Below are 23,558 nucleotides of genomic sequence, written 5' to 3'. Positions count from 1 at the left end.
TCAATAGGGTGGTGTCCAATGTAGGGGCTGCGAGATCTGAATATCTGGTATATATGGGGGTATACGGAGCACTATATGGGGAGTATACAGCACATGATGATTTACAGCAGTATATGGAGGATCTATAGCCCTATATAAAGGGTATACAACATTATATGGATGGTATATAGCATTATAAGGGGGTATACAGCTGGATATGTAGGGTATACTTCACTATCAGAACCATTTGTGACCAACATCATGATAGAAAGTGAAAAAGGACAGTAAAAAGAGCGGGAAATTCAAAATCCCCAACAGTTCTGTGCTTCGCCCACATCTGCTCCCAGTACAGATCCGAGGTCCCCACTTCTGGCAATATCATACTTAGAAAATCTACCATTTAAAACATGTTTCCTGTCCCTTAACCAGTTCTTCACCCATCTGCATACTGGACCTAGTCCCGGCTTCTGGCTGTTGTGTGGTTCAGCGTCAGACGCCTTTGCAAAGTCCAGATATATCACATTGGACGCATGACTAACAACCATAACAGCACTTACCTTCTCAGAAGTCTAACATGTAGGTTAGGCATAACTTCTCTTTCATGGATCCATCCTGGTGGTCAACTATATTTTTTGCAATACGTTCCTGCACGGAATTTCTTGCAGAACACAGACAAGCAGCCACAGCTCTGATGTAGACGGGGTGGGTGGCTCTTAGAAGAGCCTTTGGGTTGTGGGTACAGAGCTTGGAGCAGATCACTTGGCGCTGGTGTACTTGGTGACGGCCTTGGTGCCCTCGGACACGGCGTGCTTGGCCAGCTCTCCGGGCAGCAGCAGGCGCACAGCGGTCTGGATCTCCCGGGAGGTGATGGTGGAGCGCTTGTTGTAGTGAGCCAGGTGGGAGGCTTCCCCTGCAATGCGCTCAAAGAGGTCATTGACAAAGGAGTTCATGATGCCCATGGCCTTGGAGGAGATGCCGGTGTCAGGGTGGACCTGCTTCAGCACCTTGTACACATAGATGGCATAGCTCTCCTTCCTGCTCTTCCTCCGCTTCTTGCCGTCCTTCTTCTGAGTCTTGGTCACAGCTTTCTTGGAGCCCTTCTTGGCTGCTGGTGCAGACTTGGCAGGTTCAGGCATGATGATAGCAGAATATTCTCTTCACTGGAGAGAGAATAATGATCCTGCTCCTCCCAGAGCGGCCGTATTTATAGACCGGCCATGCAAATGAGCAATGCTGTCAGATCACTGTTCTATTGGGTGAGAAAGTCATGTGACCAATATATGCAATGATCTCCGCCCACTGCAGCTGATTGGTGTTTCCACAAATCTTGTTTGCATTGGTGACTTGAGATCCAGCCAATGGAGGGGTAGCAGCAGGTTATAAAAGGCGCAGGAGACTTCATACTCAACCACACAAGAGTTCTCTATCTGCTGATAACTGAGCGCAGTGATGTCTGGACGCGGCAAACAAGGAGGGAAGGTCCGTGCTAAAGCCAAGACCCGCTCATCCCGGGCAGGACTGTAGTTCCCGGTCGGTCGTGTGCACAGGCTTCTCCGCAAGGGTAACTATGCTGAGAGGGTGGGCGCCGGCGCTCCGGTCTATCTGGCTGCTGTGCTGGAGTATCTGACCGCTGAGATCCTGGAATTGGCCGGCAATGCCGCCCGGGACAACAAGAAGACCCGCATCATCCCCCGCCACCTGCAGCTGGCCGTGCGCAATGACGAGGAGCTGAACAGACTGCTGGGTGGGGTGACCATCGCCCAGGGGGGCGTCCTGCCCAACATCCAGGCCGTGCTGCTGCCCAAGACCGAGAGCAGCAAGTTAGGCAAGAGGAAGTGAGCGCCGCTGATCCTGTATCATCCACACAACCCAAAGGCTCTTCTAAGAGCCACCCACACCGTCACCACAAGAGCTGGCGCCGCTGATCTCAGGAATTATCTGTACGTACAGATCTATTCTATAGCAGAGATTATTTATATAGCACCATTAATTCTATAGTGTTGTACTGTACATGAGGAGAGGTTACTTACAGAATGTAAACTAACAATGATAGATTGGAACAGAGGGAAGAGGACCCTGCCTTTGTAGGCTTACATTCTACAGGATGATGGGGAAGGAGACTGTAGGTTGGAGAGGAGGTGGGGGGATCGCAGTGGCAGCGGGGTCATTGCAGGTTGTAAAATTTCTTGCAGAGATGGGTTTTCATGTTACGTTTGAAGGATCCGAATGTGGATAATCGGACATGTTGGAGCAAAGAATTCCAGAGGAAGGGGGATAATCGGGAGAAGTCTTTGCGGCAATTGGGTGAGGAACAAATAAGTGTGGAGGAGAGGAGACTGAAGATATCGGTAGATTAGTTTGGAGATGTACGGAGGAGAAAGGTTATGGATGGCTTTGTTTTAGATCAGGGGTCTCAAACACGCGGGCCGCATGCGGCCCCTGAGGCTGCTTTATGCGGCCCGCAGGCACAGACCCCTTGATGATCCCGACCAGGTCCAGGAGGAGCCCCCGACAGCAGCGCGCTGCATTGCCGCACAGAGACTGTTTCCCAGCACTGATTTCCAATGCCAGCCGCCGGCCAATCAGAGGCCAGCAGCTGATATCTGCGTGTCGGCGCAGCGAGTATGACGTCATTGCCATATGCAGATGTCAGCTGCTGGCCTCTGATAGGCCGGTGGCTGGCATTGGAAATGCTGTGCTGGGAGACAGTCTATGTGCGGCAATGCAGCGCTGCTGTCGGCGGCTCCTCCTGGACCAGGTCGGGATCGTCAAGGGGTCGGACTCTGTGGTGCCTGCGGGCCACATCTGCAGGAAGGACGCCGAGGGAACGGAGGACAGGTGAGAATCATCTTTTTTTTTTTTTTTATGTGTGTGAAGAACAGCACAGGGAGCACATAGCCACAAGAGGGGACCTGGATGGGGCACATAGCCACAGGATGGGGACCTAGATGGGGCACATAGCCACAGGATGGGGACCTGGATGGGGCACATAGCCACAGGATGGGGACCTGGATGGGGAACATAGCCACAAGAGGGGACCTGGATGGGGCACATAGCCTCAAGATGGGGACCTGGATGGGGCACATAGCCACAAGATGGGGACCTGGATGGGGCACATAGCCACAAGATGGGGACCTGGATGGGGCACATAGCCACAAGAGGGGACCTGGATGGGGCACATAGCCACAAGAGGGGACCTGGATGGGGCACATAGCCACAGGATGGGGTCCTGGATGGGGCACATAGCCTCAAGATGGGGACCTGGATGGGGCACATAGCCACAAGATGGGGACCTGGATGGGGAACATAGCCACAAGAGGGGACTTGGATGGGGCACATAGCCTCAAGATGGGGACCTGGATGGGGAACATAGCCACAGGATGGGGTCCTGGATGGGGCACATAGCCACAGGATGGGGTCCTGGATGGGGCACATAGCCACAAGATGTGGACCTGGATGGGGCACATAGCCACAAGATGGGGATCTGGATGGGGCACATAGCCACAAGATGGAGACCTGGATGGGGCACATAGCCACAAGATGGGGACCTGGATGGGGCACATAGCCACAGGATGGGGACCTGGATGGGGCACATTAGTACAAGATGGGGACTTGGATGGGGAACATTACTACAAGATGTTTGCCATTATTACTATATGATGCTAATTGTAAGACAATATTACTGAATGTGGCCAATTGGGGGAAACAAAATTGTAAAAATCCAAAAAATAAAAATAAAGCATGAAAAAATATTGGGCACTAAAAATGCTGTTTTATATGTAAACTAAAGTAAACACAAAAAAGTGCACGTTTATTATCGCCACATCCATAACGACCCAAGCCATAAAAAAATAAACACGGAAAAAATGTTCAAAAGGTGTATACAAAAAAAAATGGTATCACTAAAAATGTCACATTGAACAAAGAATGCGGCCCCCCAAATTCAAATTTTTTCCATGTGCGGCCCATATACCCAGCTGAGTTTGAGACCCCTGTTTTAGATCGATGAATTGGGAGCCAATGAAGGGATTTGTAAAGGGGAGATGAGCGAGATGAACTAGTGAGGCAGCAGAGTTAAGTACGGACTAGAGAGGTGCGAGAGTGTTCGCAGGTAGGCCACAGAGGAAGATGTTGCAGTAGTCGAGGCGGGAGATGATGGGGGCATGCACAATCATTTTAGTAGATTGAGGGTTGAGGAAAGGACGGATTCTGGAAATATTTTTGAGCTGGAGGTGGTAAGTTTGTATGTGGGTTTTGAAGGACTGAGCAGAGTCAAGGGTACTCCAAGTCAGTGAATTTCCGGCACAGGGGAATATATGATGTCATTTATTGTGATAGGGTAGAGTGGATACGTGAGACGGAGGAAAGATTGAGTACAGATTTGTCCACATTGAGCTTGAAGAAGCGAGAGGAGAAAAAGGAGGATATGGCTGATACTCCGGGATTCTGGACAGCAGAGAGGTACAGGCGCATCTCGTAAAATGTGAATATCATCAAAAAGTTAATTTATTTCAGTTCTTCAATACAAAAAGTGAAACTCATATTATATAGATTTATTACAAACAGAGGGATCTATTTCAAGTGGTTATTTCTGTTAATGTTGATGATTATGGCTTACAGCCAATGAAAACAGAAAAATCATTCTCAGTAAATTAGAATGCTTGAAAAATGATTTTAAAATCCGAAATGTTGTCCTACTGAAATGTATGTTCAGTAAATGCACAATATTTGGCCGGTGTTCCTTTTGCATCAATTACTGCATCAATGCTGCAATGTGGCATGGAGGTGATCAGCCTGTGGCTGCTGAGGTGTTATGGAAGCCCAGGTTGCTTTGATAGCCGCCTTCAGCTCGTCTGCATTGTTGGGTCTGGTGTCTCTCATCTTTCTCTTGACAATACCCTATAGATTACCTATGGCGTTAAGGTCGGGCAAGTTTGCTGGCAAATCAAGCACAGTGATACTGTTTGCTTGATGATATTCTAATTTTGTGAGATGCACCTGTAGATCTGAGTTTCATCAGCATTCAGATGGTACTGAAAGCCATGGGACTTAAAGTTGTCCCAGGCCAAGGGTAAAGATGCATGAGTAAGAGAGGATATGTAGTAGGAGGCAGTGGTCAACTGTATTGAAGGCAAAGGACAGGTCAAGAAGGAGGAGTATAGAATTGTCTGTTGGCTTTGGCTGTAAATCGTTAGTAATTTTGGTCTGGACATTTTCAGTGGAATGGTGGGGACGGAAGCCAGATTGTAGGTTGTCGAATAGTGAGTTACATGAGAGATTAGAGGAGAGTTCAGCGTGAACATGCTGCTCAAGGAGTTTGAAAGCGAATAGGAGCAACGATATGGGGCGACAGCCCCCCTCCGTTATAGAGTTCATCAGGAGACTCATGGAGCAAACAGTGTCAGAGTCTTGACATCTGCGATATGCTGTGAAAAGAGAGAAGAGAGGGAAAGGATGTGAAAATAAAACTTTTATTAATTATTAAATCAAATATTAATTTCTTAATAACAATTGTACCTACATCCAGTTAAGGATGTATATTGGATCACAGTTAATGAATTAGTATGTATTATTGGTGACCATGATCCACTAAAGTCCAGATAGAAAACAGATAAAGGGGATGTAATCTATTGTAGATTCCTAACCAGTGTCCCTATTTTAATTAACGGTTGGGTTTATATATTAACTAGACGGTGGCCCGATTCTAACGCATCGGGTATTCTAGAATATGTATGCGGCAGACCGGGCGCAATCAGCAAAACGGTGTTTAAATTTGGCGGCAATATCGGTGATTGGTCACGGGTAGCGGCCGCGACCAATCAGCGAACTGTGTTAGTAAGGACCAGAGAGCTTGTTTAAATTTGGCGCCAAAATCGCTGATTGGTCGCGGGCAGCGTCCGTGACCAATCAGCACAGCAGTGTTTAAATTTGTCGGCAAGATCGCGGATTGGTCGCGGGCATCGTCCGCGACCAATCAGCACAGCAGTGTTTAAATATGTCGGTAAGATCGCTGATTGGTTGCCTGCAGTGTCCGCGACCAATCAGCACAGCAGTGTTTAAATGTGTCGGCAAGATCGCTGATTGGTCACGGCCGCTATTTAAATGTGGTGCCCAAATCGGTGATTGGTCGCGGGCAGCGGCCGCGACCAATCAGCACAGCGGTGTTTAACTTTTGAGCCAAGATCACTGATTGGTCGCGGCCGGAGAGCGCGACTAATCAGTGAATCGTATTGGTGAGGACCGGGGAGTGGAATCGTATTAGTGAGGACCGGGGAGCGCCGCTGCCTGTGCGGCTACTTCCGCTGCAAGAAGCCGGGAGATGAGCGACTGCTCGCAGCAGAAGTATCCCGACCCGCAGCGCCGCTCCCCGGTCCTCCCTTGACACACTAGCCGCATGGAGGTCAGCGGCGCCGGCGGTCGAGGTCCTTCTGCTGCTACCGGCCGGGAGATGAGCGCCTCGCGACGGTCATCTCCCGGCTGCATCTCCGTCCCGCAGATGAGCCGCTAACGGCCGCCATCTTTTTTCTGAAATCCCGCGTCGCTGATTTGCCGCTGGCGGACCAATGAGCGAGGCGGGATTTCCTGGACAGACAGACAGACGGGATAAGACGATTATATATATATATAGAGTAGATGGTGGCCCGATTCAAATGCATCGGGTATTCTAGAATATGTATGCGGCCGACAGGGCTCAATCAGCAGAGCGGTATTTAAATTTGGCGCCAAAATCGCTGATTGGTCGAGGCCGGCAACCGTGACCAATCACCAAAGCGGTGTTAAAATTTCGCGCCTATATCGCAGATTGGTCACGGCCGGCGGTCGCGACTAATCAGCAGAGCGGGGTTTAAATTTGGCGCCAATAATGCTGATTGGTCGCGGGCAACGAACGCGACCAATCAGCAGAGCGGGGTTTAAATTTGGCGCCAATAATGCTGATTGGTCACTGCCGGTCGTTGCGACTAATCAGCAGAGCGGGGTTTAAATTTTGCGCCAATACTGCTGATTGGTCGCGGCTGGCGACCTCGACCAATCAGCAGAGCGTTGTTAAAATTTGGCGCCAATATTGCTGATTCGTCGCCACCGGCGACCGCGACAAATCAGCAGAGCGGTGTTTAAATTTGACGCCAATATTGCTGATTGGTCGCGGCCACCGTCCGCAACCAATCAGCAGAGCGTTGTTAAAATTTGGCGCTAATGTTGTTGATTGGTCGTCGTGGGCGACCGCGACAAATCAGCAGAGCGGTGTTTAAATTTGGCGCCAATACTGCTGATTGGTCGCGGCGGCCGACCGCAATCAATCAGCAGAGTGTTGTTTAAATTTGGAGCCAATCTCGCTGATTGGTCGTGGCTGGCAGCCGCGCCCAATCAGCAGAGCGTTGTTTAAATTTGGCGCCAATCTCACTGATTGCTGGAAGCGACCAATCAGCACAGCAGTGTTTACAAGTGGCGTCAACATCGGTGATTGGTCGCCGGCGCTATTTAAATGTGGCGCCCAAATCGGAGATTGGTCGTGGGCAGCGTCGGCGACCAATCAGCACAGCGGGGTTTAAATGTCTCTGCAAGATCGGTGATTGGTCGCGGCCGCTATTTAAATGTGGCACACAAATCGGTGATTGGTCGTGGTCTTCGGCCGCGACCAATCACTGATCTTGCTGCAAAAGTTAAACACTGCCGTGCTGATTGGTCGCGGACGCTGCCCGCGACCAATCACCGATTTGGGCGACACATTTAAATAGCGGCCGCGAACAATCACCCATCTTGCAGACACATTTAAACACCGCTGTGCTGATTGGTCGCGGTTGCTATTTAAATGTGGCGCCCAAATCGGTTATTGGTCGCGGCCGCTATTTAAATGTGGCGCACAAATCGGTGATTGGTCGCGGTCTTCGGCCGCGACCAATCACTGATCTTGCTGCAAAAGTTAAACACTGCTGTGCTCATTGGTCGCGGTTGCTATTTAAATGTGGCGCCCAAATCAGTGATTGGGCACGGGCAGCATCCGCGACCAATTAGCACAGCGGTGTTTAAATGTGGCTCCAAGATCGGTGATTGGTCGCGGGCGATATTTAAATGTGGTGCCCAAATGGGTGTTTGGTCGCGGACAGCGCCCGCGACCAATCAGCGGTTTTGAACACAAATGTCCGGACCTTAGTAACACCATGCGGCTAGTGTCGGGAGATCAGCGGCTAGGGTGAGCGGCGCTGCGGGTCGGGATACTTCTGCTGCGAGCAGTCGCTCATGTCCCGGCTTCTCGCAGCGGAGGTAGCCGCACAGGCAGCGCCGCTCCCTGGTCCTCACCAATACGATTTGCTGATTGGTCGCGGTCTCCGCACCCGACCAATCAGTGATCTTGGTGCAAAATTTAAACACCGCTGTGCTGATTGGTCGCGGCCGCTGCCCGCGACCAATCACCGATTTGGGCGCCACATTTAAATAGCGCCCGCGACCAATCACCGATGTTGACGCCAGATTTAAACACTGCTGTGCTGATTGGTCGCGGCCAGCAAGCAGCGAGCTTGGCGCCAAATTTAAACAACGCTCTGCTGATTGGTCGCGGACTCCAGCCGCAACCAATCAGCGCTCTGCTGATTGGTCGCGGACACCAGATGCGACCAATCAGTGACATAGGCGCCAAATGTAAACAGCGCTGATTGGTCGCGGTTGCCAGCCTCGACCAATCCGCGAGATTGGCGTCAAATTTAAACAACGCTCTGCTGATTGGTCGCGGACTCCAGCCGCAACCAATCAGCGCTCTGCTGATTGGTCGCGGACGCCAGATGCGACCAATCAGCGACATTGGTGCCAAATGCAAACAGCGCTCTGCTGATGGTTGTTTTTAACACTATTATTTTGCAGATAACTGTATACACAATGTAAATTTCAGCTTAGACTCACAGGTTTATATAGACAGGAAACAAAGGAATTGCAAGTATTCAGGGTGGTCCTGACATGCACAATGGATATGACCTGGAGTCTTGTATTTAAGGTTGAGATGGGAGGGGTCCAAGTACTTGGGTAATTCAGGGAACAAGATGGAATATACAGAAAACAAGTTTCCCTCATGATTAGTGTTGAGCATTCCGATACTGTAATATCGGGTATCGGAATTCCGATACTTAATTCCGATACTTTTACAATATCAGATACCGGAATCGGAAGTTCCCATAATGCCTGCGCTCTGCAGTGTCTGTGAAGGATGACAAGTTGGATGGCAGCGCGATCCAGCCTGTCATCAGAATGCCATCCCAGCGGGGGAGAATTCTCCTGATTGTTTAAAAGCCGGCGCGCGGTAAAAAGCCGCCGGCTTTTAAACAATCACACAGCCCCATACTGCTTCCCCGCAGCCTCCCACCCCGATCCTCCGCTCCCCTCGCCACCTCCAATCCCAATCGTAAATTAGGACCGGGCGGGGAGCGCAGCACCAAGGAGCGAAGGACCCGGGCGGGGAAGCCGGCAGTGAAAAGACTTCACCGCCGGCTTTCCCGTTCTGTGCTGCGCTTTCCCGCCGGTTATTTCAAATGAACAGCTGAGGTATCAGGTGATGCCGATCAGCTGTTCATTTGAAGTAGCCGCGTTGCCGTCAGAGGGTTCATGTGAGTTCATGCTTGACTGCATTGCATGAACTCACATGAACTTTCCCACGGCCGCACAGGTCAGCCTCACCTCCCAGACCCGTCATGATTAGTGTGTGTGCGATGTTTGTGCGGGTGTGTGCGGTGTCTGTGCGATGTGTGCGGGGTGTCTGTGCGATGTTTGTGCGGGTGTGCGCGGTGTCTGTGCGTGCAGGCAGACATAGGCCGATGTGACACTACTACTCCCATCGGCCTATGTCTGTCCCCCGTCCACTCCTGCCAGCAGGATCAGCTCGATGGGAGCAGTAGTTCCCATCAGCCTGATCCTGCTATTTAAATTGCCCTACTGTGTCCCCAATAAATGTTAAATACATGTCATTGGTGGCCAGTGGTTACCTAAAAGAAATTAGTTCATACATTACCTGTCCCCGCCGATCGCCACCTAAAATAAAGTAAAAAATAAAAAACTACACCTATACTCACCTAGACACCTAATTCCCCGAAGCCATCGATCTCCTGTAATAAAATATAAAATAATAAACCACAACCTTATCCTTACCCCTCCGTAGTAGTCCACGAGTGTCCCACGAAGATCTCCAGTTCAGAGCAGCCACATAGAATGTGACCGCTCTGAACCGCTGCCGCCGCTAGAATGACGGGGCCGTAAGGGTTCCCCGGAGTTCAGGCAGCGCTGCTCCGGTTAGCTCCTTTACGGCCCTGCTGTATCGTGAGAAATTCCCACGGTACAGCAGTGCCGTAAAGGAGGTCTCCGGAGCTGCGCTGCCTGAATGCACTCCGGTGACCTCAGTCAGTGGCTCCCGCTGCCGGGAGCGGACGTGTTCCCGGCAGCGTGAGCTTACAGCAGCCATGACAGCTGTCACCATCTCCAGATGTGACAGCTGTGCATGGGAGATCAGCGCAGGAACGTGGACAGGTAACTATTATTTTTAGTAAACTAAGAATTAAATAAAATTGTGTGTTTTATTTCAAATAAATTATTTTTTTCTGGGTGTAGTGTGTGTTTTTTCTTTTTAACACTTTGTAGGTTAGTAATGGGGGTGTCTTATAGACGCCCATCATTACTAACCTGGGCTTCATGGCAGCTGGCGCTGACATGAACCCCATCACTATTACCCCCTGCCACCGCACCAGGGCAGCGTGGAAGAGCGAGGCTAAGTGCCAGAATTGGCGCATCCTATGGATGCGCCATTTCTGGGGCGGCTGACGGCTGGTGTTTCTAGCCTGGGAGGGGGCCATTATTCATGGCACCCTTCCTGGGCTATTAATATCAGCCCCCAGCTGTCTGCCTAGCCTTTGCTAGCTATTAAAATAGGGGGGACCCCACGTCATTTTTTTTTGGGGGGGTCCCCCATTTTAATAGCTAGTAAAGGCTAGGTATTCAGCTGGGGGCTGATATTAGTAGCCTGGGAAGCTCCGTGGGTTTTACCCCCTTCCCAGGCTTCAAACATCTGCCCCAGCCGTCTGCTTAACCTCCGCTAGAGACTAAAATTATGGGGGATCCCACGCCATTTTTTTTTTAAATAAATCCTTTATTTTAACACTAAATGACATTTGAGGAGTTAATAAAGATGCAGTCCCTAAATTATTATTTATTTTTTAATTAATTTTTCCCAAAACTTTTGACGTGGGCTTCGCCATATTTTTGTATGCCAGCCAGGTACAGCATCCAGCTTCTATGAACGCGCCATTTTCCGGGGCGGCTGCAGACTGCAATTTTCAGCGGGGGGGCAGAAAGCTTGGGCCTCCCTGCGCTGCAGATTCCATCCCCCAGCTGTCTAGTTGTACCTGGCTGGACACAAAAATAGGGAGAAGCTCCACGTTTTGTTTTTTTAAATTATTTCATGAAATTCATGGAATAATTAAGAAAAAAAGGGCTTCCCTATATTGTTATGTCCGGCTAGGTACAAATAGGCAGCTGGTGGTTGGGGGCAGCCCGTTCCTGCCTGCTGTACCTGGCTGGACACAAATATAGTGCAAAGCCCCACGTCAATTTTTTTTTAATTATTTCAGGAAATTCATGAAATAATTAAAAAAAAATTATGTGGGGCTTCGCCCTATATTTGTGTCCAGTCAGGTACAGCAGGCAGGAACGGGCTGCCCCCAACCACCAGCTGCCTATTTGTACCTAGCCGGACATAACAATATAGGGAAGCCCTTTTTTTCTTAATTATTCCATGAAATAATTAAAAAAAAAATTGCGTGGGGCTTCGCCCTATTTTTGTGCCCAGCCAGATACAACTAGGCAGCTGGGGGCTGGAATCCGCAGCGCAGGGAGGCCCAAGCATTCTGGTCCACCCCCGCTGCAAATTGCAGTCCGCAGCCGCCCCAGAAAATGGCGCGTTCATAGAAGCGCCATGTTCTGGCGCTGTACCCAACTCATCCAGGGCCCTGGTGCGGTGGCTCACTGGGTAATAAAGGGGTTAAGGCCAGCTTGGCATTATCAGCTGGCCCTAAGCCCGAAATTCATGGGGTCACGCCAATATTAGACATGACCACCATGAATTTCTAGTAAAGTATTTAAAAAAACACAACACCCAGAATAAAGTCCTTTAATTGAAATAAACACACAATTCTTTATTGTTCTAAATTAAACCATACTTACCATCACGCCCATTCCAGCTGAAGCCAACGATCTCCTGCAATAAAAGTAAAATAATAAAGCAACCTCATCCTTACCTTTCCATGGCTCCCACGACAGCTTCAGCTCTGCTACATCGAGATGACAGGCTGGACCGCAGCAGAACGCTGCCATCCAGTCTGTCATCCCGCAGACACTGAGAAGCGCAGGCATACTTCCACTCCTCAGTGTCTGGCTGTGACGGCATCCAGATGAGCCGAGGTCATGTCCAATGAACTCAGCTCACCTCATGCACGTCACTGACAGCGTGGGAAAATTCTCCTGCACTCAGCACTTCAGCGTGAGAATTTTCCCACGCTGTCAGTGACGTGCATGAGGTGAGCTGAGTTCATTGGACATGAACTCGGCTCATCTGGATGACGTCACAGAGAGACACTGAGGAGCGCAAGCATGCCTGCGCTTCTCAGTGTCTGCGGGATGACAGGCTGGATGGCGGCGTTCTGCTGCGGTCCAGCCTGTCATCTCGATGTAGCAGAGCTGGAGCTGTCCTGGGAACCATTGAAAGGTAAGGATGAGGTTGCTTTATTATTTTTCTTTTATTGCAGGAGATCGTTAGCTTCAGCTGGAATGGGCGTGATGGTAAGTATGGTTTAATTTAGAACAATAAAGAATTGTGTGTTTATTTCAATTAAAGGACTTTATTCTGGGTGTTTGTGTTTTTCTTTAACTTTGACTATGGGGTTAGTAATGGGGGTGTCTTATAGACGCCTCTCCATTACTAACCTGGGCTTGATGTCATCTGGCATTATAAGCTGACATCAACCCCAGCCCTATTACCCCACTGCCACCGCTACAGGGCAGTGGGAAGAGCGAGGCTAAGTGCCAGAATTGGCGCATCCTATGGATGCGCCATTTCTGGGGCGGCTGACGGCTGGTGTTTCTAGCCTGGGAGGGGGCCAATATTCATGGCACCCTTCCTGGGCTATTAATATCAGCCCCCAGCTGTCTGCCTAGCCTGTGCTAGCTATTAAATTAGGGGGGACCCCACGTTATTTTTTTTGGGGGGTTCCCCCATTTTAATAGCTAGTAAAGGCTATGTATTCAGCTGGGGGCTGATATTAGTAGCCTGGGAAGCTCCGTGGGTATTACCCCCTTCCCAGGCTTCAAACATTTGCCCCAGCTGTCTGCTTAACCTCCGCTAGAGCCTAAAATTAAGGGGAACCCCACGCCATTTTTTTTTTAAATAAATCCTTTATTTTAACACTAAATGACAAGTACAGTAATCAACACTATTACTGTACTTCATATATATGTGACTGACATGTTTCTATCTATCTAATCTATGTGTGAAGCTCTATTCTGTCTGTTATAAATTGTCGGGTACAGATGCTGAATTGCCGGCCGGCTTTTTTAAAGAGACGGTGCATGAAAACACTATTATTTTTTTTAATAAATCCTTTACACTAAATGACAAGTACAGTAAGCAACACTGTCACTGTACTTCATATATATGTGACTGACATGTTTCTATCTACCTAATCTATGTGTGAAGCTCTATTCTTTCTGTTGTAAATTGTCGGGTACCGGTGAATGCCGCTGATGAATTGCCGGCTTTTCATGTCATTCTACATTATTCTTAGTTGTTTTACTTCATGTAGAATTAACCTACAAGGAAAGAAAGGGTTTATTTTCATTCCGATATTTGTGTCCCATTGACTTGCATTGGTTTCCGGTATCGGAGATATCCGATACTTTTTGGGTATCGGCCCGATCCAATCCGATACGATATTTCCTGATATCGGAAGGTATCGCTCAACACTACTCATGATACCATTCATCTAGTGCTGTATACACTCAGTTGTCGGTAGATGCCCATACTGTACTGTACACCCTCCAAAGTGCGGAGTAACCATATGTGAGATATTCAGTCACCCGGCAACCGCCGCCATCCTGACACCACATGTTACACCGAGAACACAGAGCAGAAGAGATCAGCCTCAGTGCAGGAATCACACTCAGTGCTCAGCCAATCAGCGCTCAGCAGGGCTATGGCTCCGCCCACAGGCAGCTCCTCAGTGTTAACCCATTAGCGCCCGCGATGTCTCCAGCCGCCCCTGGAGCAGCAGCCTGCAGTCACCCCAGCACAGGGGGTCTCCAGCCCCTCGCCCTCCCCAGCAGCAGGAGCTCCTCCTCAGAAGATGTGGGCGGCTCTGAGAAGAGCCTTTGTGTTGTTAGAGCAGAACAGAAGCATTAACCCCCGAAGCCGTAGAGAGTGCGGCCCTGGCGCTTGAGCGCGTACACCACGTCCATGGCGGTGACGGTCTTCCTCTTGGCGTGCTCGGTGTAGGTGACGGCGTCACGGATCACGTTCTCCAGGAAGACTTTCAGGACGCCGCGAGTCTCCTCATAGATGAGGCCGGAGATGCGTTTGACTCCTCCTCTTCGGGCGAGACGGCGGATGGCAGGCTTGGTGATGCCCTGGATGTTATCACGGAGAACCTTCCTGTGCCGCTTGGCACCGCCCTTCCCCAGACCTTTCCCTCCTTTGCCGCGACCAGACATCTTCCAAGCAGTCAGCAGAAAGCTATGACTGACTGTGCGCAGTCCTCCTTTATATAGAGCGTGAGGGGACCAGAAAGAGGACTGCAGAGGTGACGCGCTTCCAGGGCGGGGATGGAAAAGAATTTGCATTATCAGCTCCGCCCCTTCCTCTGATTGGCCGAGCACAGAGCTGTTAGTGATTTTGAATTTCCCGCTCATTGTCCTGGTATTTTCCTGCTTCTACTGTGATGGTGGAAATAGTCACAGCCCTGATTCCTCTCTGGTGACATCCTGCTCGGAGGAATTACACTGTGACACCTGGAAATCAATCACTGTGAGGTCTATAGAGTTATATACTCTCCTCCATCCAGCGATGTATAAGCTCCATATCCTGCTGTATACCCCTATATAGCGCTGTATAAACTCCATATACTGTTTCCCCATATAGTGCTGTATACCCTCCATATACTGCTATATATCCCCCATATCCTGCTGTATACCCCTATATACCCTCCATATAGTGCAGTGTACACTCCATACCCTGTTGTATACCCTCTATATACTCCTGTATTCCTCCATATAGAGCTGTATACCCTCCATATACTCCTGTATACCCTCCATATTGTTCTTTGCACATTTACCTGTTTCAGCTCCTGCTGCGATAAACAAGTGATCGGCTTCTCCATTAATCACAATGTGAGATTCAGATCTAGAAATCGATCAATCTTTAGGAGCTTATTGACCAGGTGCCTTCACCAGTCTGCGGAGCAAAAGGTGTGTAACATCAGAGGAGGATCAGCGAGAAAGTGCTGGAAACGTGCCGAGCACTGAAAGAGTTAACAGCCCATCTCCATCTATTGGCAGCAGAACAATGAAAACAGAGGGCACTAGGACCCAGTGTTCTGGGAGAGAACAGGATTTCATGAGTGAAGGGCAATGGAGTATTTATGGCTGCCTGCATCTGACCTTTTATTGTCTGATTGGATGCGGAATATCCTACATCTCACTGCTACTAACCTCATCACTCTCCCCAACTTCATCTCCTTCTTCTAATCCTCCCCTTCTGCCCAGCGCTTTATGGCCAGATCTGTGCAGCCAAATGTCCCCTGGAAAGAGGAGCAGAACATTATTATTGCAGGTCATCTCTTCTGCAGGTTGGTGCAGCAGGACACAGACAAGCAGCCACAGCTCTGATGTAGACGGGGTGGGTGGCTCTTAGAAGAGCCTTTGGGTTGTGGGTGTAGAGCTTGGAGCAGATCACTTGGCGCTGGTGTACTTGGTGACGGCCTTGGTGCCCTCGGACACGGCGTGCTTGGCCAGCTCTCCGGGCAGCAGCAGGCGCACAGCGGTCTGGATCTCCCGGGAGGTGATGGTGGAGCGCTTGTTGTAGTGAGCCAGGCGGGAGGCTTCCCCTGCAATGCGCTCAAAGATGTCATTGACAAATGAGTTCATGATGCCCATGGCCTTGGAGGAGATGCCGGTGTCAGGGTGGACCTGCTTCAGCACCTTGTACACATAGATGGCATAGCTCTCCTTCCTGCTCTTCCTCCGCTTCTTGCCGTCCTTCTTCTGAGTCTTGGTCACAGCTTTCTTGGAGCCCTTCTTGGCTGCTGGTGCAGACTTGGCAGGTTCAGGCATGATGATAGCAGAATGTTCTCTTCACTGGAGAGAGAGAATAATGATCCTGCTCCTCCCAGAGCGGCCGTATTTATAGCCTGGCCATGCAAATGAGCAATGCTGTCAGATCACTGTACTATTGGGTGAGAAAATCATGTGACCAATGTTCACTAATAATCTCCGCCCACTGCAGCTCATTGGTGTTTCCACAAGTCTTGTTTCCATTGGTGACTTTATATCCAGCCAATGGTAGGAGAGGAGGCGGGGCAGCAGCAGGTTATACAAGGCGCAGGATACCTTGTATAAGAGAGTTCTCTGTCACCACAAGAGCTGGCGCCGCTGATCTCTGGTGTGAACATTGACAAAATACTAATGAATGATGGGAAATTACCAACACTCGTGTCCCCAAAGAGCAGAGCACTAGGGGCATGAATTATCCCACTATGTACACACCATATTGTGCAATAAATGTCATATGCTGTATAGTGTATATGCCCTCCATTCTTATAAAGCTGTAAACTAAGAAATAGTGCAGTATACCACCCATACACTGCTGAATACTCCCCCATTTAGTGCTGTATATCCTCCGTATATATTGTATACCCCCTATATAGTACTGTGTCCACATTCACAGTGGATTAAACCTTGTACATGAGTGAGAATATGATCAGAGGAAGGTGATGAATTGGGGGTGTGGGGCGGACATTATACATTTCTAATCTGATGTGCTCTAGTTCTTAATCATATTATCACTGCTAGACAAGATATAGCGCTATATACTGCCATATAGTGCTGTACGCCGTGATGTAGTGCTCTCTACCACCCATGCACTTTCGGATACTTTGTCTATTACCTTACCCATGCTCTCCATTTTATAATAGCCTTCATAATCTGAATTTCCCACTCTCTCATCCAGGACTTCTCTTGTGCTGCACCAGGTTTCTGGAATGCGCTGATCACCATGCTTCATTAATCTAACGCTCCCCCTCTGATATTTCCTTAGAATCTGTCGCTCTTATTCATCTGTCTCCACAGCCTCCATGCACCCAATAGCACTGGGTATCTGGATGAAGTCCGGATCATGCAGCTTTATATGAAAAGCCTTGTGATGGCTGGACCGTACATGACAAGCACACTCTACCTATTGTGACCACCCTATTCCCTGTAATCTTGTGAGCAGCAGGACCCTCACTCCTCTCACGTTGTCTTTACAATTGAGGTGAACATGTACAATGCTGCTGAATATGTTGGCGCTATAGAAATAATTGGATACCTCCATACAGCGCTTTATTGCCTCATTCAGTGTAGTGCATTAATCATCCATATTGTTGTATACACCCCATATAAAGCTTTATACGCAAATTTATTACTGTATACCTCCATATAGATCTCTACAGCAATAGGATACAGTTTACCCTTAAAACTGTAGCACATGGTGATATAGTGCTGACTATATTGTATATCAAATATTCACTCACAGCCTGAGAGCCGCCATCTTGACACCACGTTTTACACTGAGAACAAAGGAAAGTAACCATCAACCATTATGCGGGAACTCCATATTCATTGGCAGCCAATCAGCACTAAGCAGGGCTATGGCTCCGCCCAGTCAGCACCAGATTAGTGTTAGGCAGTAACCCCTTCATCCATGTGGCACGTGGTGTCAGGACAGGCGACCACTACAGGTCATCACAGAGTGGGGAGCTCTGGATGTAACAAGTCCCTGGGCAGCTGCATCCCCTGAAAAATGTCTAATACAAGACAATGACATCCCTGCGATTTGTATTTTTGTCACATTAACCATTTCCGCCTATGAGACCACTCGATTTCCAGGAATGAATCTCACATAACTGAAGGAGTTGATGGACCATCTCCACCTATTACCAGCAGAACACTGGAGCCAGGCGGCAGAAGGATCTGGAGTTTAGGAATTGGCTCCTTAGTGGAAGGATTTGGTGGCTCTGAGAAGAGCCTTTGTGTTGTCTTTGGTGCCCAGGACAGATCTAAGCCCTCTCCCCACGGATCCTGCGGGCCAGCTGGATGTCTTTAGGCATGATGGTAACCCTCTTGGCATGGATGGCGCACAGGTTGGTGTCCTCGAAGAGTCCCACCAGATAAGACTCGCTGGCCTCCTGCAGGGCCATGACGGCTGAGCTCTGGAAGCGCAGATCGGTCTTGAAGTCCTGGGCGATCTCCCTCACCAGGCGCTGGAAGGGAAGCTTACGGATCAGCAGCTCGGTGGACTTCTGGTAGCGGCGGATCTCACGTAGAGCGACTGTTCCTGGCCGGTAACGATGCGGCTTCTTCACTCCGCCAGTGGCAGGAGCGCTCTTCCTGGCGGCCTTAGTGGCTAACTGCTTGCGAGGAGCTTTCCCTCCGGTGGATTTACGGGCGGTCTGCTTAGTTCTGGCCATAGCTCTGTATAGACGAGTACAGAAGTGATGAGCGGAGCGGCGGGAGCAGGGTATTTATACAGTGTGCGCGTGCTCATTGGTTCACATGAAACACGCCCCCTACACTCCATTGGCTGCTTCAAACACGCCCCCTACACTCCATTGGCTACTTCAACCCCTGATGTCTGTGACCAATCATTATGCAAAGTGAGCTCCGCACAACTCATAGTAATCTCATGGTTCTCTCCTCCATGAAGTGCTGCTGGGTGTCCGCAGTTCACACTGGTTACAGGATGCGCTAACGCATGAAAGGGTCACATCATGTCTACAAGAGTCTTCTGCAGTTGCGGCCTCCGATGTCATTGTGCTTCCATATCCCAGTACACTGCTATAATGGCGCTGCTGACGGAAGCAGAGGGGAAACTCGGACACTGATCACACATATGGTCTGTACATGTCCCCAGCCTGCGGTATACTGCCATAGTGTGCTGGACATAGTGTCACTATAGTACAGTATAAATCCATATGGGGCTATATACTAAGATACAATACTGTATACACTCAGTATAGCGCTGTATTCCTCCAGATGATGCTGTCTATGGCCAAGTACTGACATTACCCTCCATATACCGCTATATAACACCTCCATATAGCGCTGTAAACGGCCACAGGATGTTATCACCCTCCGTATAGCGCTGTATACGGCCACATGATGTTATCACACTCCGTATACGGCCACATGATGTTATTACCCTCCATATAGCGCTGTATACGGCCACATGATGTTATTACCCTCCATATAGCGCTGTATACGGCCACATGATGTTATTACCCTCCATATAGCGCTGTATACGGCCACATGATGTTATTACCCTCCATATAGCGCTGTATACGGCCACACGATGTTATTACCCTCCGTATAGCGCTGTATACGGCCACACGATGTTATTACCCTCCGTATAGCGCTGTATACGGCCACACGATGTTATCACCCTCCATATAGCGCTGTATACGGCCACACGATGTTATCACCCTCCATATAGCGCTGTATACGGCCACACGATCTTATCACCCTCCATATAGCGCTGTATACGGCCACACGATGTTATTACCCTCCATATAGCGCTGTATACGGCCACATGATGTTATCACCCTCCATATAGCGCTGTATACAGCCACACGATGTTATCACCCTCCATATAGCGCTGTATACAGCCACACGATGTTATCACCCTCCATATAGCGCTGTATACGGCCACACGATGTTATCACCCTCCATATAGCGCTGTATACGGCCACACGATGTTATCACCCTCCATATAGCGCTGTATACGGCCACACGATGTTATTACCCTCCATATAGCGCTGTATACCTCCACACGATGTTATTACCCTCCATATAGCGCTGTATACGGCCACACGATGTTATTACCTTCCATATAGCGCTGTATACGGCCACACGATGTTATTACCCTCCATATAGCGCTGTATACGGTCACACGGTGTTATTACCCTCCATATAGCGCTGTATACGGCCACACGATGTTATTACCCTCCGTATAGCGCTGTATACGGCCACACAATGTTATTACCCTCCATATAGCGCTGTATACGGCCACACGATGTTATCACCCTCCATATAGCGCTGTATACGGCCACACGATGTTATCACCCTCCATATAGCGCTGTATACGGCCACACGATCTTATCACCCTCCATATAGCGCTGTATACGGCCACACGATGTTATCACCCTCCATATAGCGCTGTATACGGCCACACGATGTTATCACCCTCCATATAGCGCTGTATACGGCCACACGATGTTATCACCCTCCATATAGCGCTGTATACGGCCACACGATGTTATCACCCTCCATATAGCGCTGTATACGGCCACACGATGTTATCACCCTCCATATAGCGCTGTATACGGCCACACGATGTTATCACCCTCCATATAGCGCTGTATACGGCCACACGATGTTATTACCCTCCATATAGCGCTGTATACCTCCACACGATGTTATTACCCTCCATATAGCGCTGTATACGGCCACACGATGTTATTACCTTCCATATAGCGCTGTATACGGCCACACGATGTTATTACCCTCCATATAGCGCTGTATACGGTCACACGGTGTTATTACCCTCCATATAGCGCTGTATACGGCCACACGATGTTATCACCCTCCATATAGCGCTGTATACGGCCACACGATGTTATTACCCTCCATATAGCGCTGTATACCTCCACACGATGTTATTACCCTCCATATAGCGCTGTATACGGCCACACGATGTTATTACCTTCCATATAGCGCTGTATACCTCCACACGATGTTATCACCCTCCATATAGCGCTGTATACGGTCACACGGTGTTATTACCCTCCATATAGCGCTGTATACGGCCACACGATGTTATCACCCTCCATATAGCGCTGTATACGGCCACACGATGTTATCACCCTCCATATAGCGCTGTATACGGCCACACGATGTTATTACCCTCCATATAGCGCTGTATACGGCCACACGATGTTATCACCCTCCATATAGCGCTGTATACGGCCACATGATGTTATCACCCTCCATATAGCGCTGTATACGGCCACATGATGTTATCACCCTCCATATAGCGCTGTATACGGCCACATGATGTTATCACCCTCCATATAGCGCTGTATACGGCCACATGATGTTATTACCCTCCATATAGCGCTGTATACGGCCACATGATGTTATTACCCTCCATATAGCGCTGTATACGGCCACATGATGTTATTACCCTCCATATAGCGCTGTATACGGCCACATGATGTTATTACCCTCTATATAGCGCTGTATACGGCCACATGATGTTATTACCGTCTATATAGCGCTCTGCACCACGTGTTACACTGAAGAGAAGAAAGAGCGGGAGGAACTATCAGCCGTTGTGCGGGGATTTCATATTCCGCGCTCAGCCAATCAGCGCTCAGTAGGGCTATGGCTCCGCCCACAGGCAGCACAGGATCTGCTCCTCCCCGCAGACACTTGGTGTTAACCCTTTAGTGGCCGATGTTCCCAGTCCCCGCAGAGCAGACTGCAGCCATCCGGGCACAGGGCGGTCAGCAGCCCCTCCCCCAGCAGCAGGAGCTGCGGCTTCTCCTCAGATGTGGGCGGAGCACAGAACTGTTGGGGAGGTTGAATTTCCCGCCCTTTTTCCTGTCATTTTCCCGCTTTTATCGCGAGGATGTTACATCCGGTCACAGAGCTGACTCCTCCCCGGTGACTGCTGCTCGGGTCACTGACAGGTCTATAGTGCTGTATACCTCCATATACAGCTATATGCCGTCTATATCCTGCTGTATTCCTCCATATACTGCTGTAACCCCCCATATAGTACTATATACCGTCTATTTATACTCTCCACAAAGAGCTGTGTACACTCCATATCCTGTTGTATACCCCATATAGTGCTATATACCCTCCATATCTTTCTGTATACCCTCCATATCCTGCTGTATACCTCATATAGTGCTATATACCCTCCATATCCTGCAGTATACCCCATATAGTGTTATATACCCTCCATATCATGCTGTATACTTCCATGTAGTGCTGTATACTCTCCATATCATGCTGTGTACACTCCATATCCTGCTGTATACCCCTGCTATATATCCTCCATTTCCTGCTGTATACCCCCCCATATCCCACAGTATACCCCATATAGTGTTATATACCCTCCATATACATAGTGCTGTGTACCCTCACTATATCACATTATATACAGAGCTCCTGTGTATAGTGTCAGTGTACAGATAATGCAGGGATCACTAGTGACATTATATACAGAAGCTCTGTATATAGTGTAAAGGAAATACAGTGATCACTAGTGACATTATGCACAGGAGCTCTGTGGTCCGAGCCCCTCCTCTTTGCTTCTTCTCACCGGGCCCCATACACTAGTAAGGGCAGTAACGCACTGATGGCGGCCCTTCATATGAACACGACCTCAGCGTTACAATTTATTACATTTTTTATGGGTTTAATAGAGGAAAAATATCAATCACGTTGGTTTTTTAAGCCAATTTACTGATCCCCGTACATAATCTGATCGCTGTGTTGTGTTGCTGGTCGTTAGGATTACAGAGACACCAAATATGTCTGTTATTTGCTCGTTTGTGATGTTTATTATTTTTTAACAAAGCAAATTACCATATTTTTTGGACTATAAGACGCACTTTTTTCCTCCAAAATTTTGGAGGAAAGTGGGGGATGTGTCTTATCGTCCAAAGGTACTGTTGCTGTGGGAGGAGTGGGGGGAGCGTCGTAGGAGCCATCTGCTGCAGCCAACACTGTTCCCCGCTATAAAAGAAAATGAATATTCACTGCTGCTGTGGCACCCCAGGTCTGGTCGCCACAGTGGCAGCAATGTCATGTCTGAGAGCAGGTGGGAGGTTCCCTGGTTGGGGACAATTAGCATTCAGCACCTCCTGTCTCAGTCCAGGGAGGGGAGAAACCTGCCCTTTATAAACTGGATCTGGGGCGGGGTTAGTCAGTCCAGCCAGAGAGAATTTCCAGACAAGCCGCAGAGAGGGACAGGTCAGCAGCAGGCTGAAGAGTCCCTGTAGGCAGAGGAGGAACACGAGGCCAGGAGGGGAGCTAGCAGAGCTCGTCCGGCCTAGAGACTTACAAAGCCGGACACTGGAGTCCGAGGCTGTGAGGGCTATAAGCTCAGCAGCAGAAAACCACCACGCAGGGGACTTCAAGTCCTCTGGCCCAAGGAAGCCCAGAGGCTCAGCCACACGAGAGGGACCACTACTACCCCGGAGGGGTGAGATGTACGGAAGGCCCGAGTCGCCAGT

The 23,558-nt window shown here is 49.3% G+C and overlaps 4 protein-coding genes and 1 pseudogene across 4 annotated transcripts; 1 reads left to right on the top strand and 4 right to left on the bottom strand.

Moving 5' to 3' along the window:
- Positions 1–734: 734 nt before the first annotated feature.
- On the bottom strand, positions 735–1,146 carry LOC141231498 (histone H2B 1.1-like). Its single transcript, XM_073667698.1, has one exon. It carries the CDS (start codon positions 1,113–1,115, stop codon positions 735–737), a length of 381 nt encoding a protein of 126 aa, XP_073523799.1. The 5' UTR covers positions 1,116–1,146.
- Positions 1,147–1,428: 282 nt separating this feature from the next.
- Positions 1,429–1,818, top strand: LOC141231501 (histone H2A type 2-B-like; annotated as a pseudogene).
- A 12,472-nt stretch (positions 1,819–14,290) lies between these two features.
- LOC141231521 (histone H4) lies at positions 14,291–14,732 on the bottom strand. Its single transcript, XM_073667718.1, has one exon. It carries the CDS (start codon positions 14,710–14,712, stop codon positions 14,401–14,403), a length of 312 nt encoding a protein of 103 aa, XP_073523819.1. The 5' UTR covers positions 14,713–14,732; the 3' UTR covers positions 14,291–14,400.
- Positions 14,733–15,948: 1,216 nt separating this feature from the next.
- Positions 15,949–16,390, bottom strand: LOC141231512 (histone H2B 1.1-like). Its single transcript, XM_073667711.1, has one exon. The coding sequence runs from the start codon at positions 16,327–16,329 to the stop codon at positions 15,949–15,951; it is 381 nt and encodes a 126-aa protein (XP_073523812.1). The 5' UTR covers positions 16,330–16,390.
- Positions 16,391–18,311: 1,921 nt separating this feature from the next.
- LOC141231504 (histone H3-like) lies at positions 18,312–18,722 on the bottom strand. The gene has a single exon (XM_073667702.1). It carries the CDS (start codon positions 18,720–18,722, stop codon positions 18,312–18,314), a length of 411 nt encoding a protein of 136 aa, XP_073523803.1.
- Between the last annotated feature and the right edge of the window lie 4,836 nt (positions 18,723–23,558).

Source organism: Phyllobates terribilis, unplaced genomic scaffold (genome assembly GCF_046119375.1).
Source record: "Phyllobates terribilis strain yellow unplaced genomic scaffold, ASM4611937v1 Scaffold_510__1_contigs__length_1275624, whole genome shotgun sequence".
NCBI lineage: Eukaryota > Metazoa > Chordata > Amphibia > Anura > Dendrobatidae > Phyllobates > Phyllobates terribilis.
Note: the sequence above shows the minus strand (reverse complement) of the source record. Positions and strands in the feature narration are given on the sequence as shown.

Excerpts from the sequence above, each read along its gene's own strand:
- LOC141231521 (XM_073667718.1), bottom strand. The coding sequence starts at position 14,712 with ATGTCTGGTCGCGGCAAAGGAGGGAAAGGTCTGGGGAAGGGCGGTGCC.
- LOC141231504 (XM_073667702.1), bottom strand. The coding sequence starts at position 18,722 with ATGGCCAGAACTAAGCAGACCGCCCGTAAATCCACCGGAGGGAAAGCT.
- LOC141231498 (XM_073667698.1), bottom strand. The coding sequence starts at position 1,115 with ATGCCTGAACCTGCCAAGTCTGCACCAGCAGCCAAGAAGGGCTCCAAG.
- LOC141231512 (XM_073667711.1), bottom strand. The coding sequence starts at position 16,329 with ATGCCTGAACCTGCCAAGTCTGCACCAGCAGCCAAGAAGGGCTCCAAG.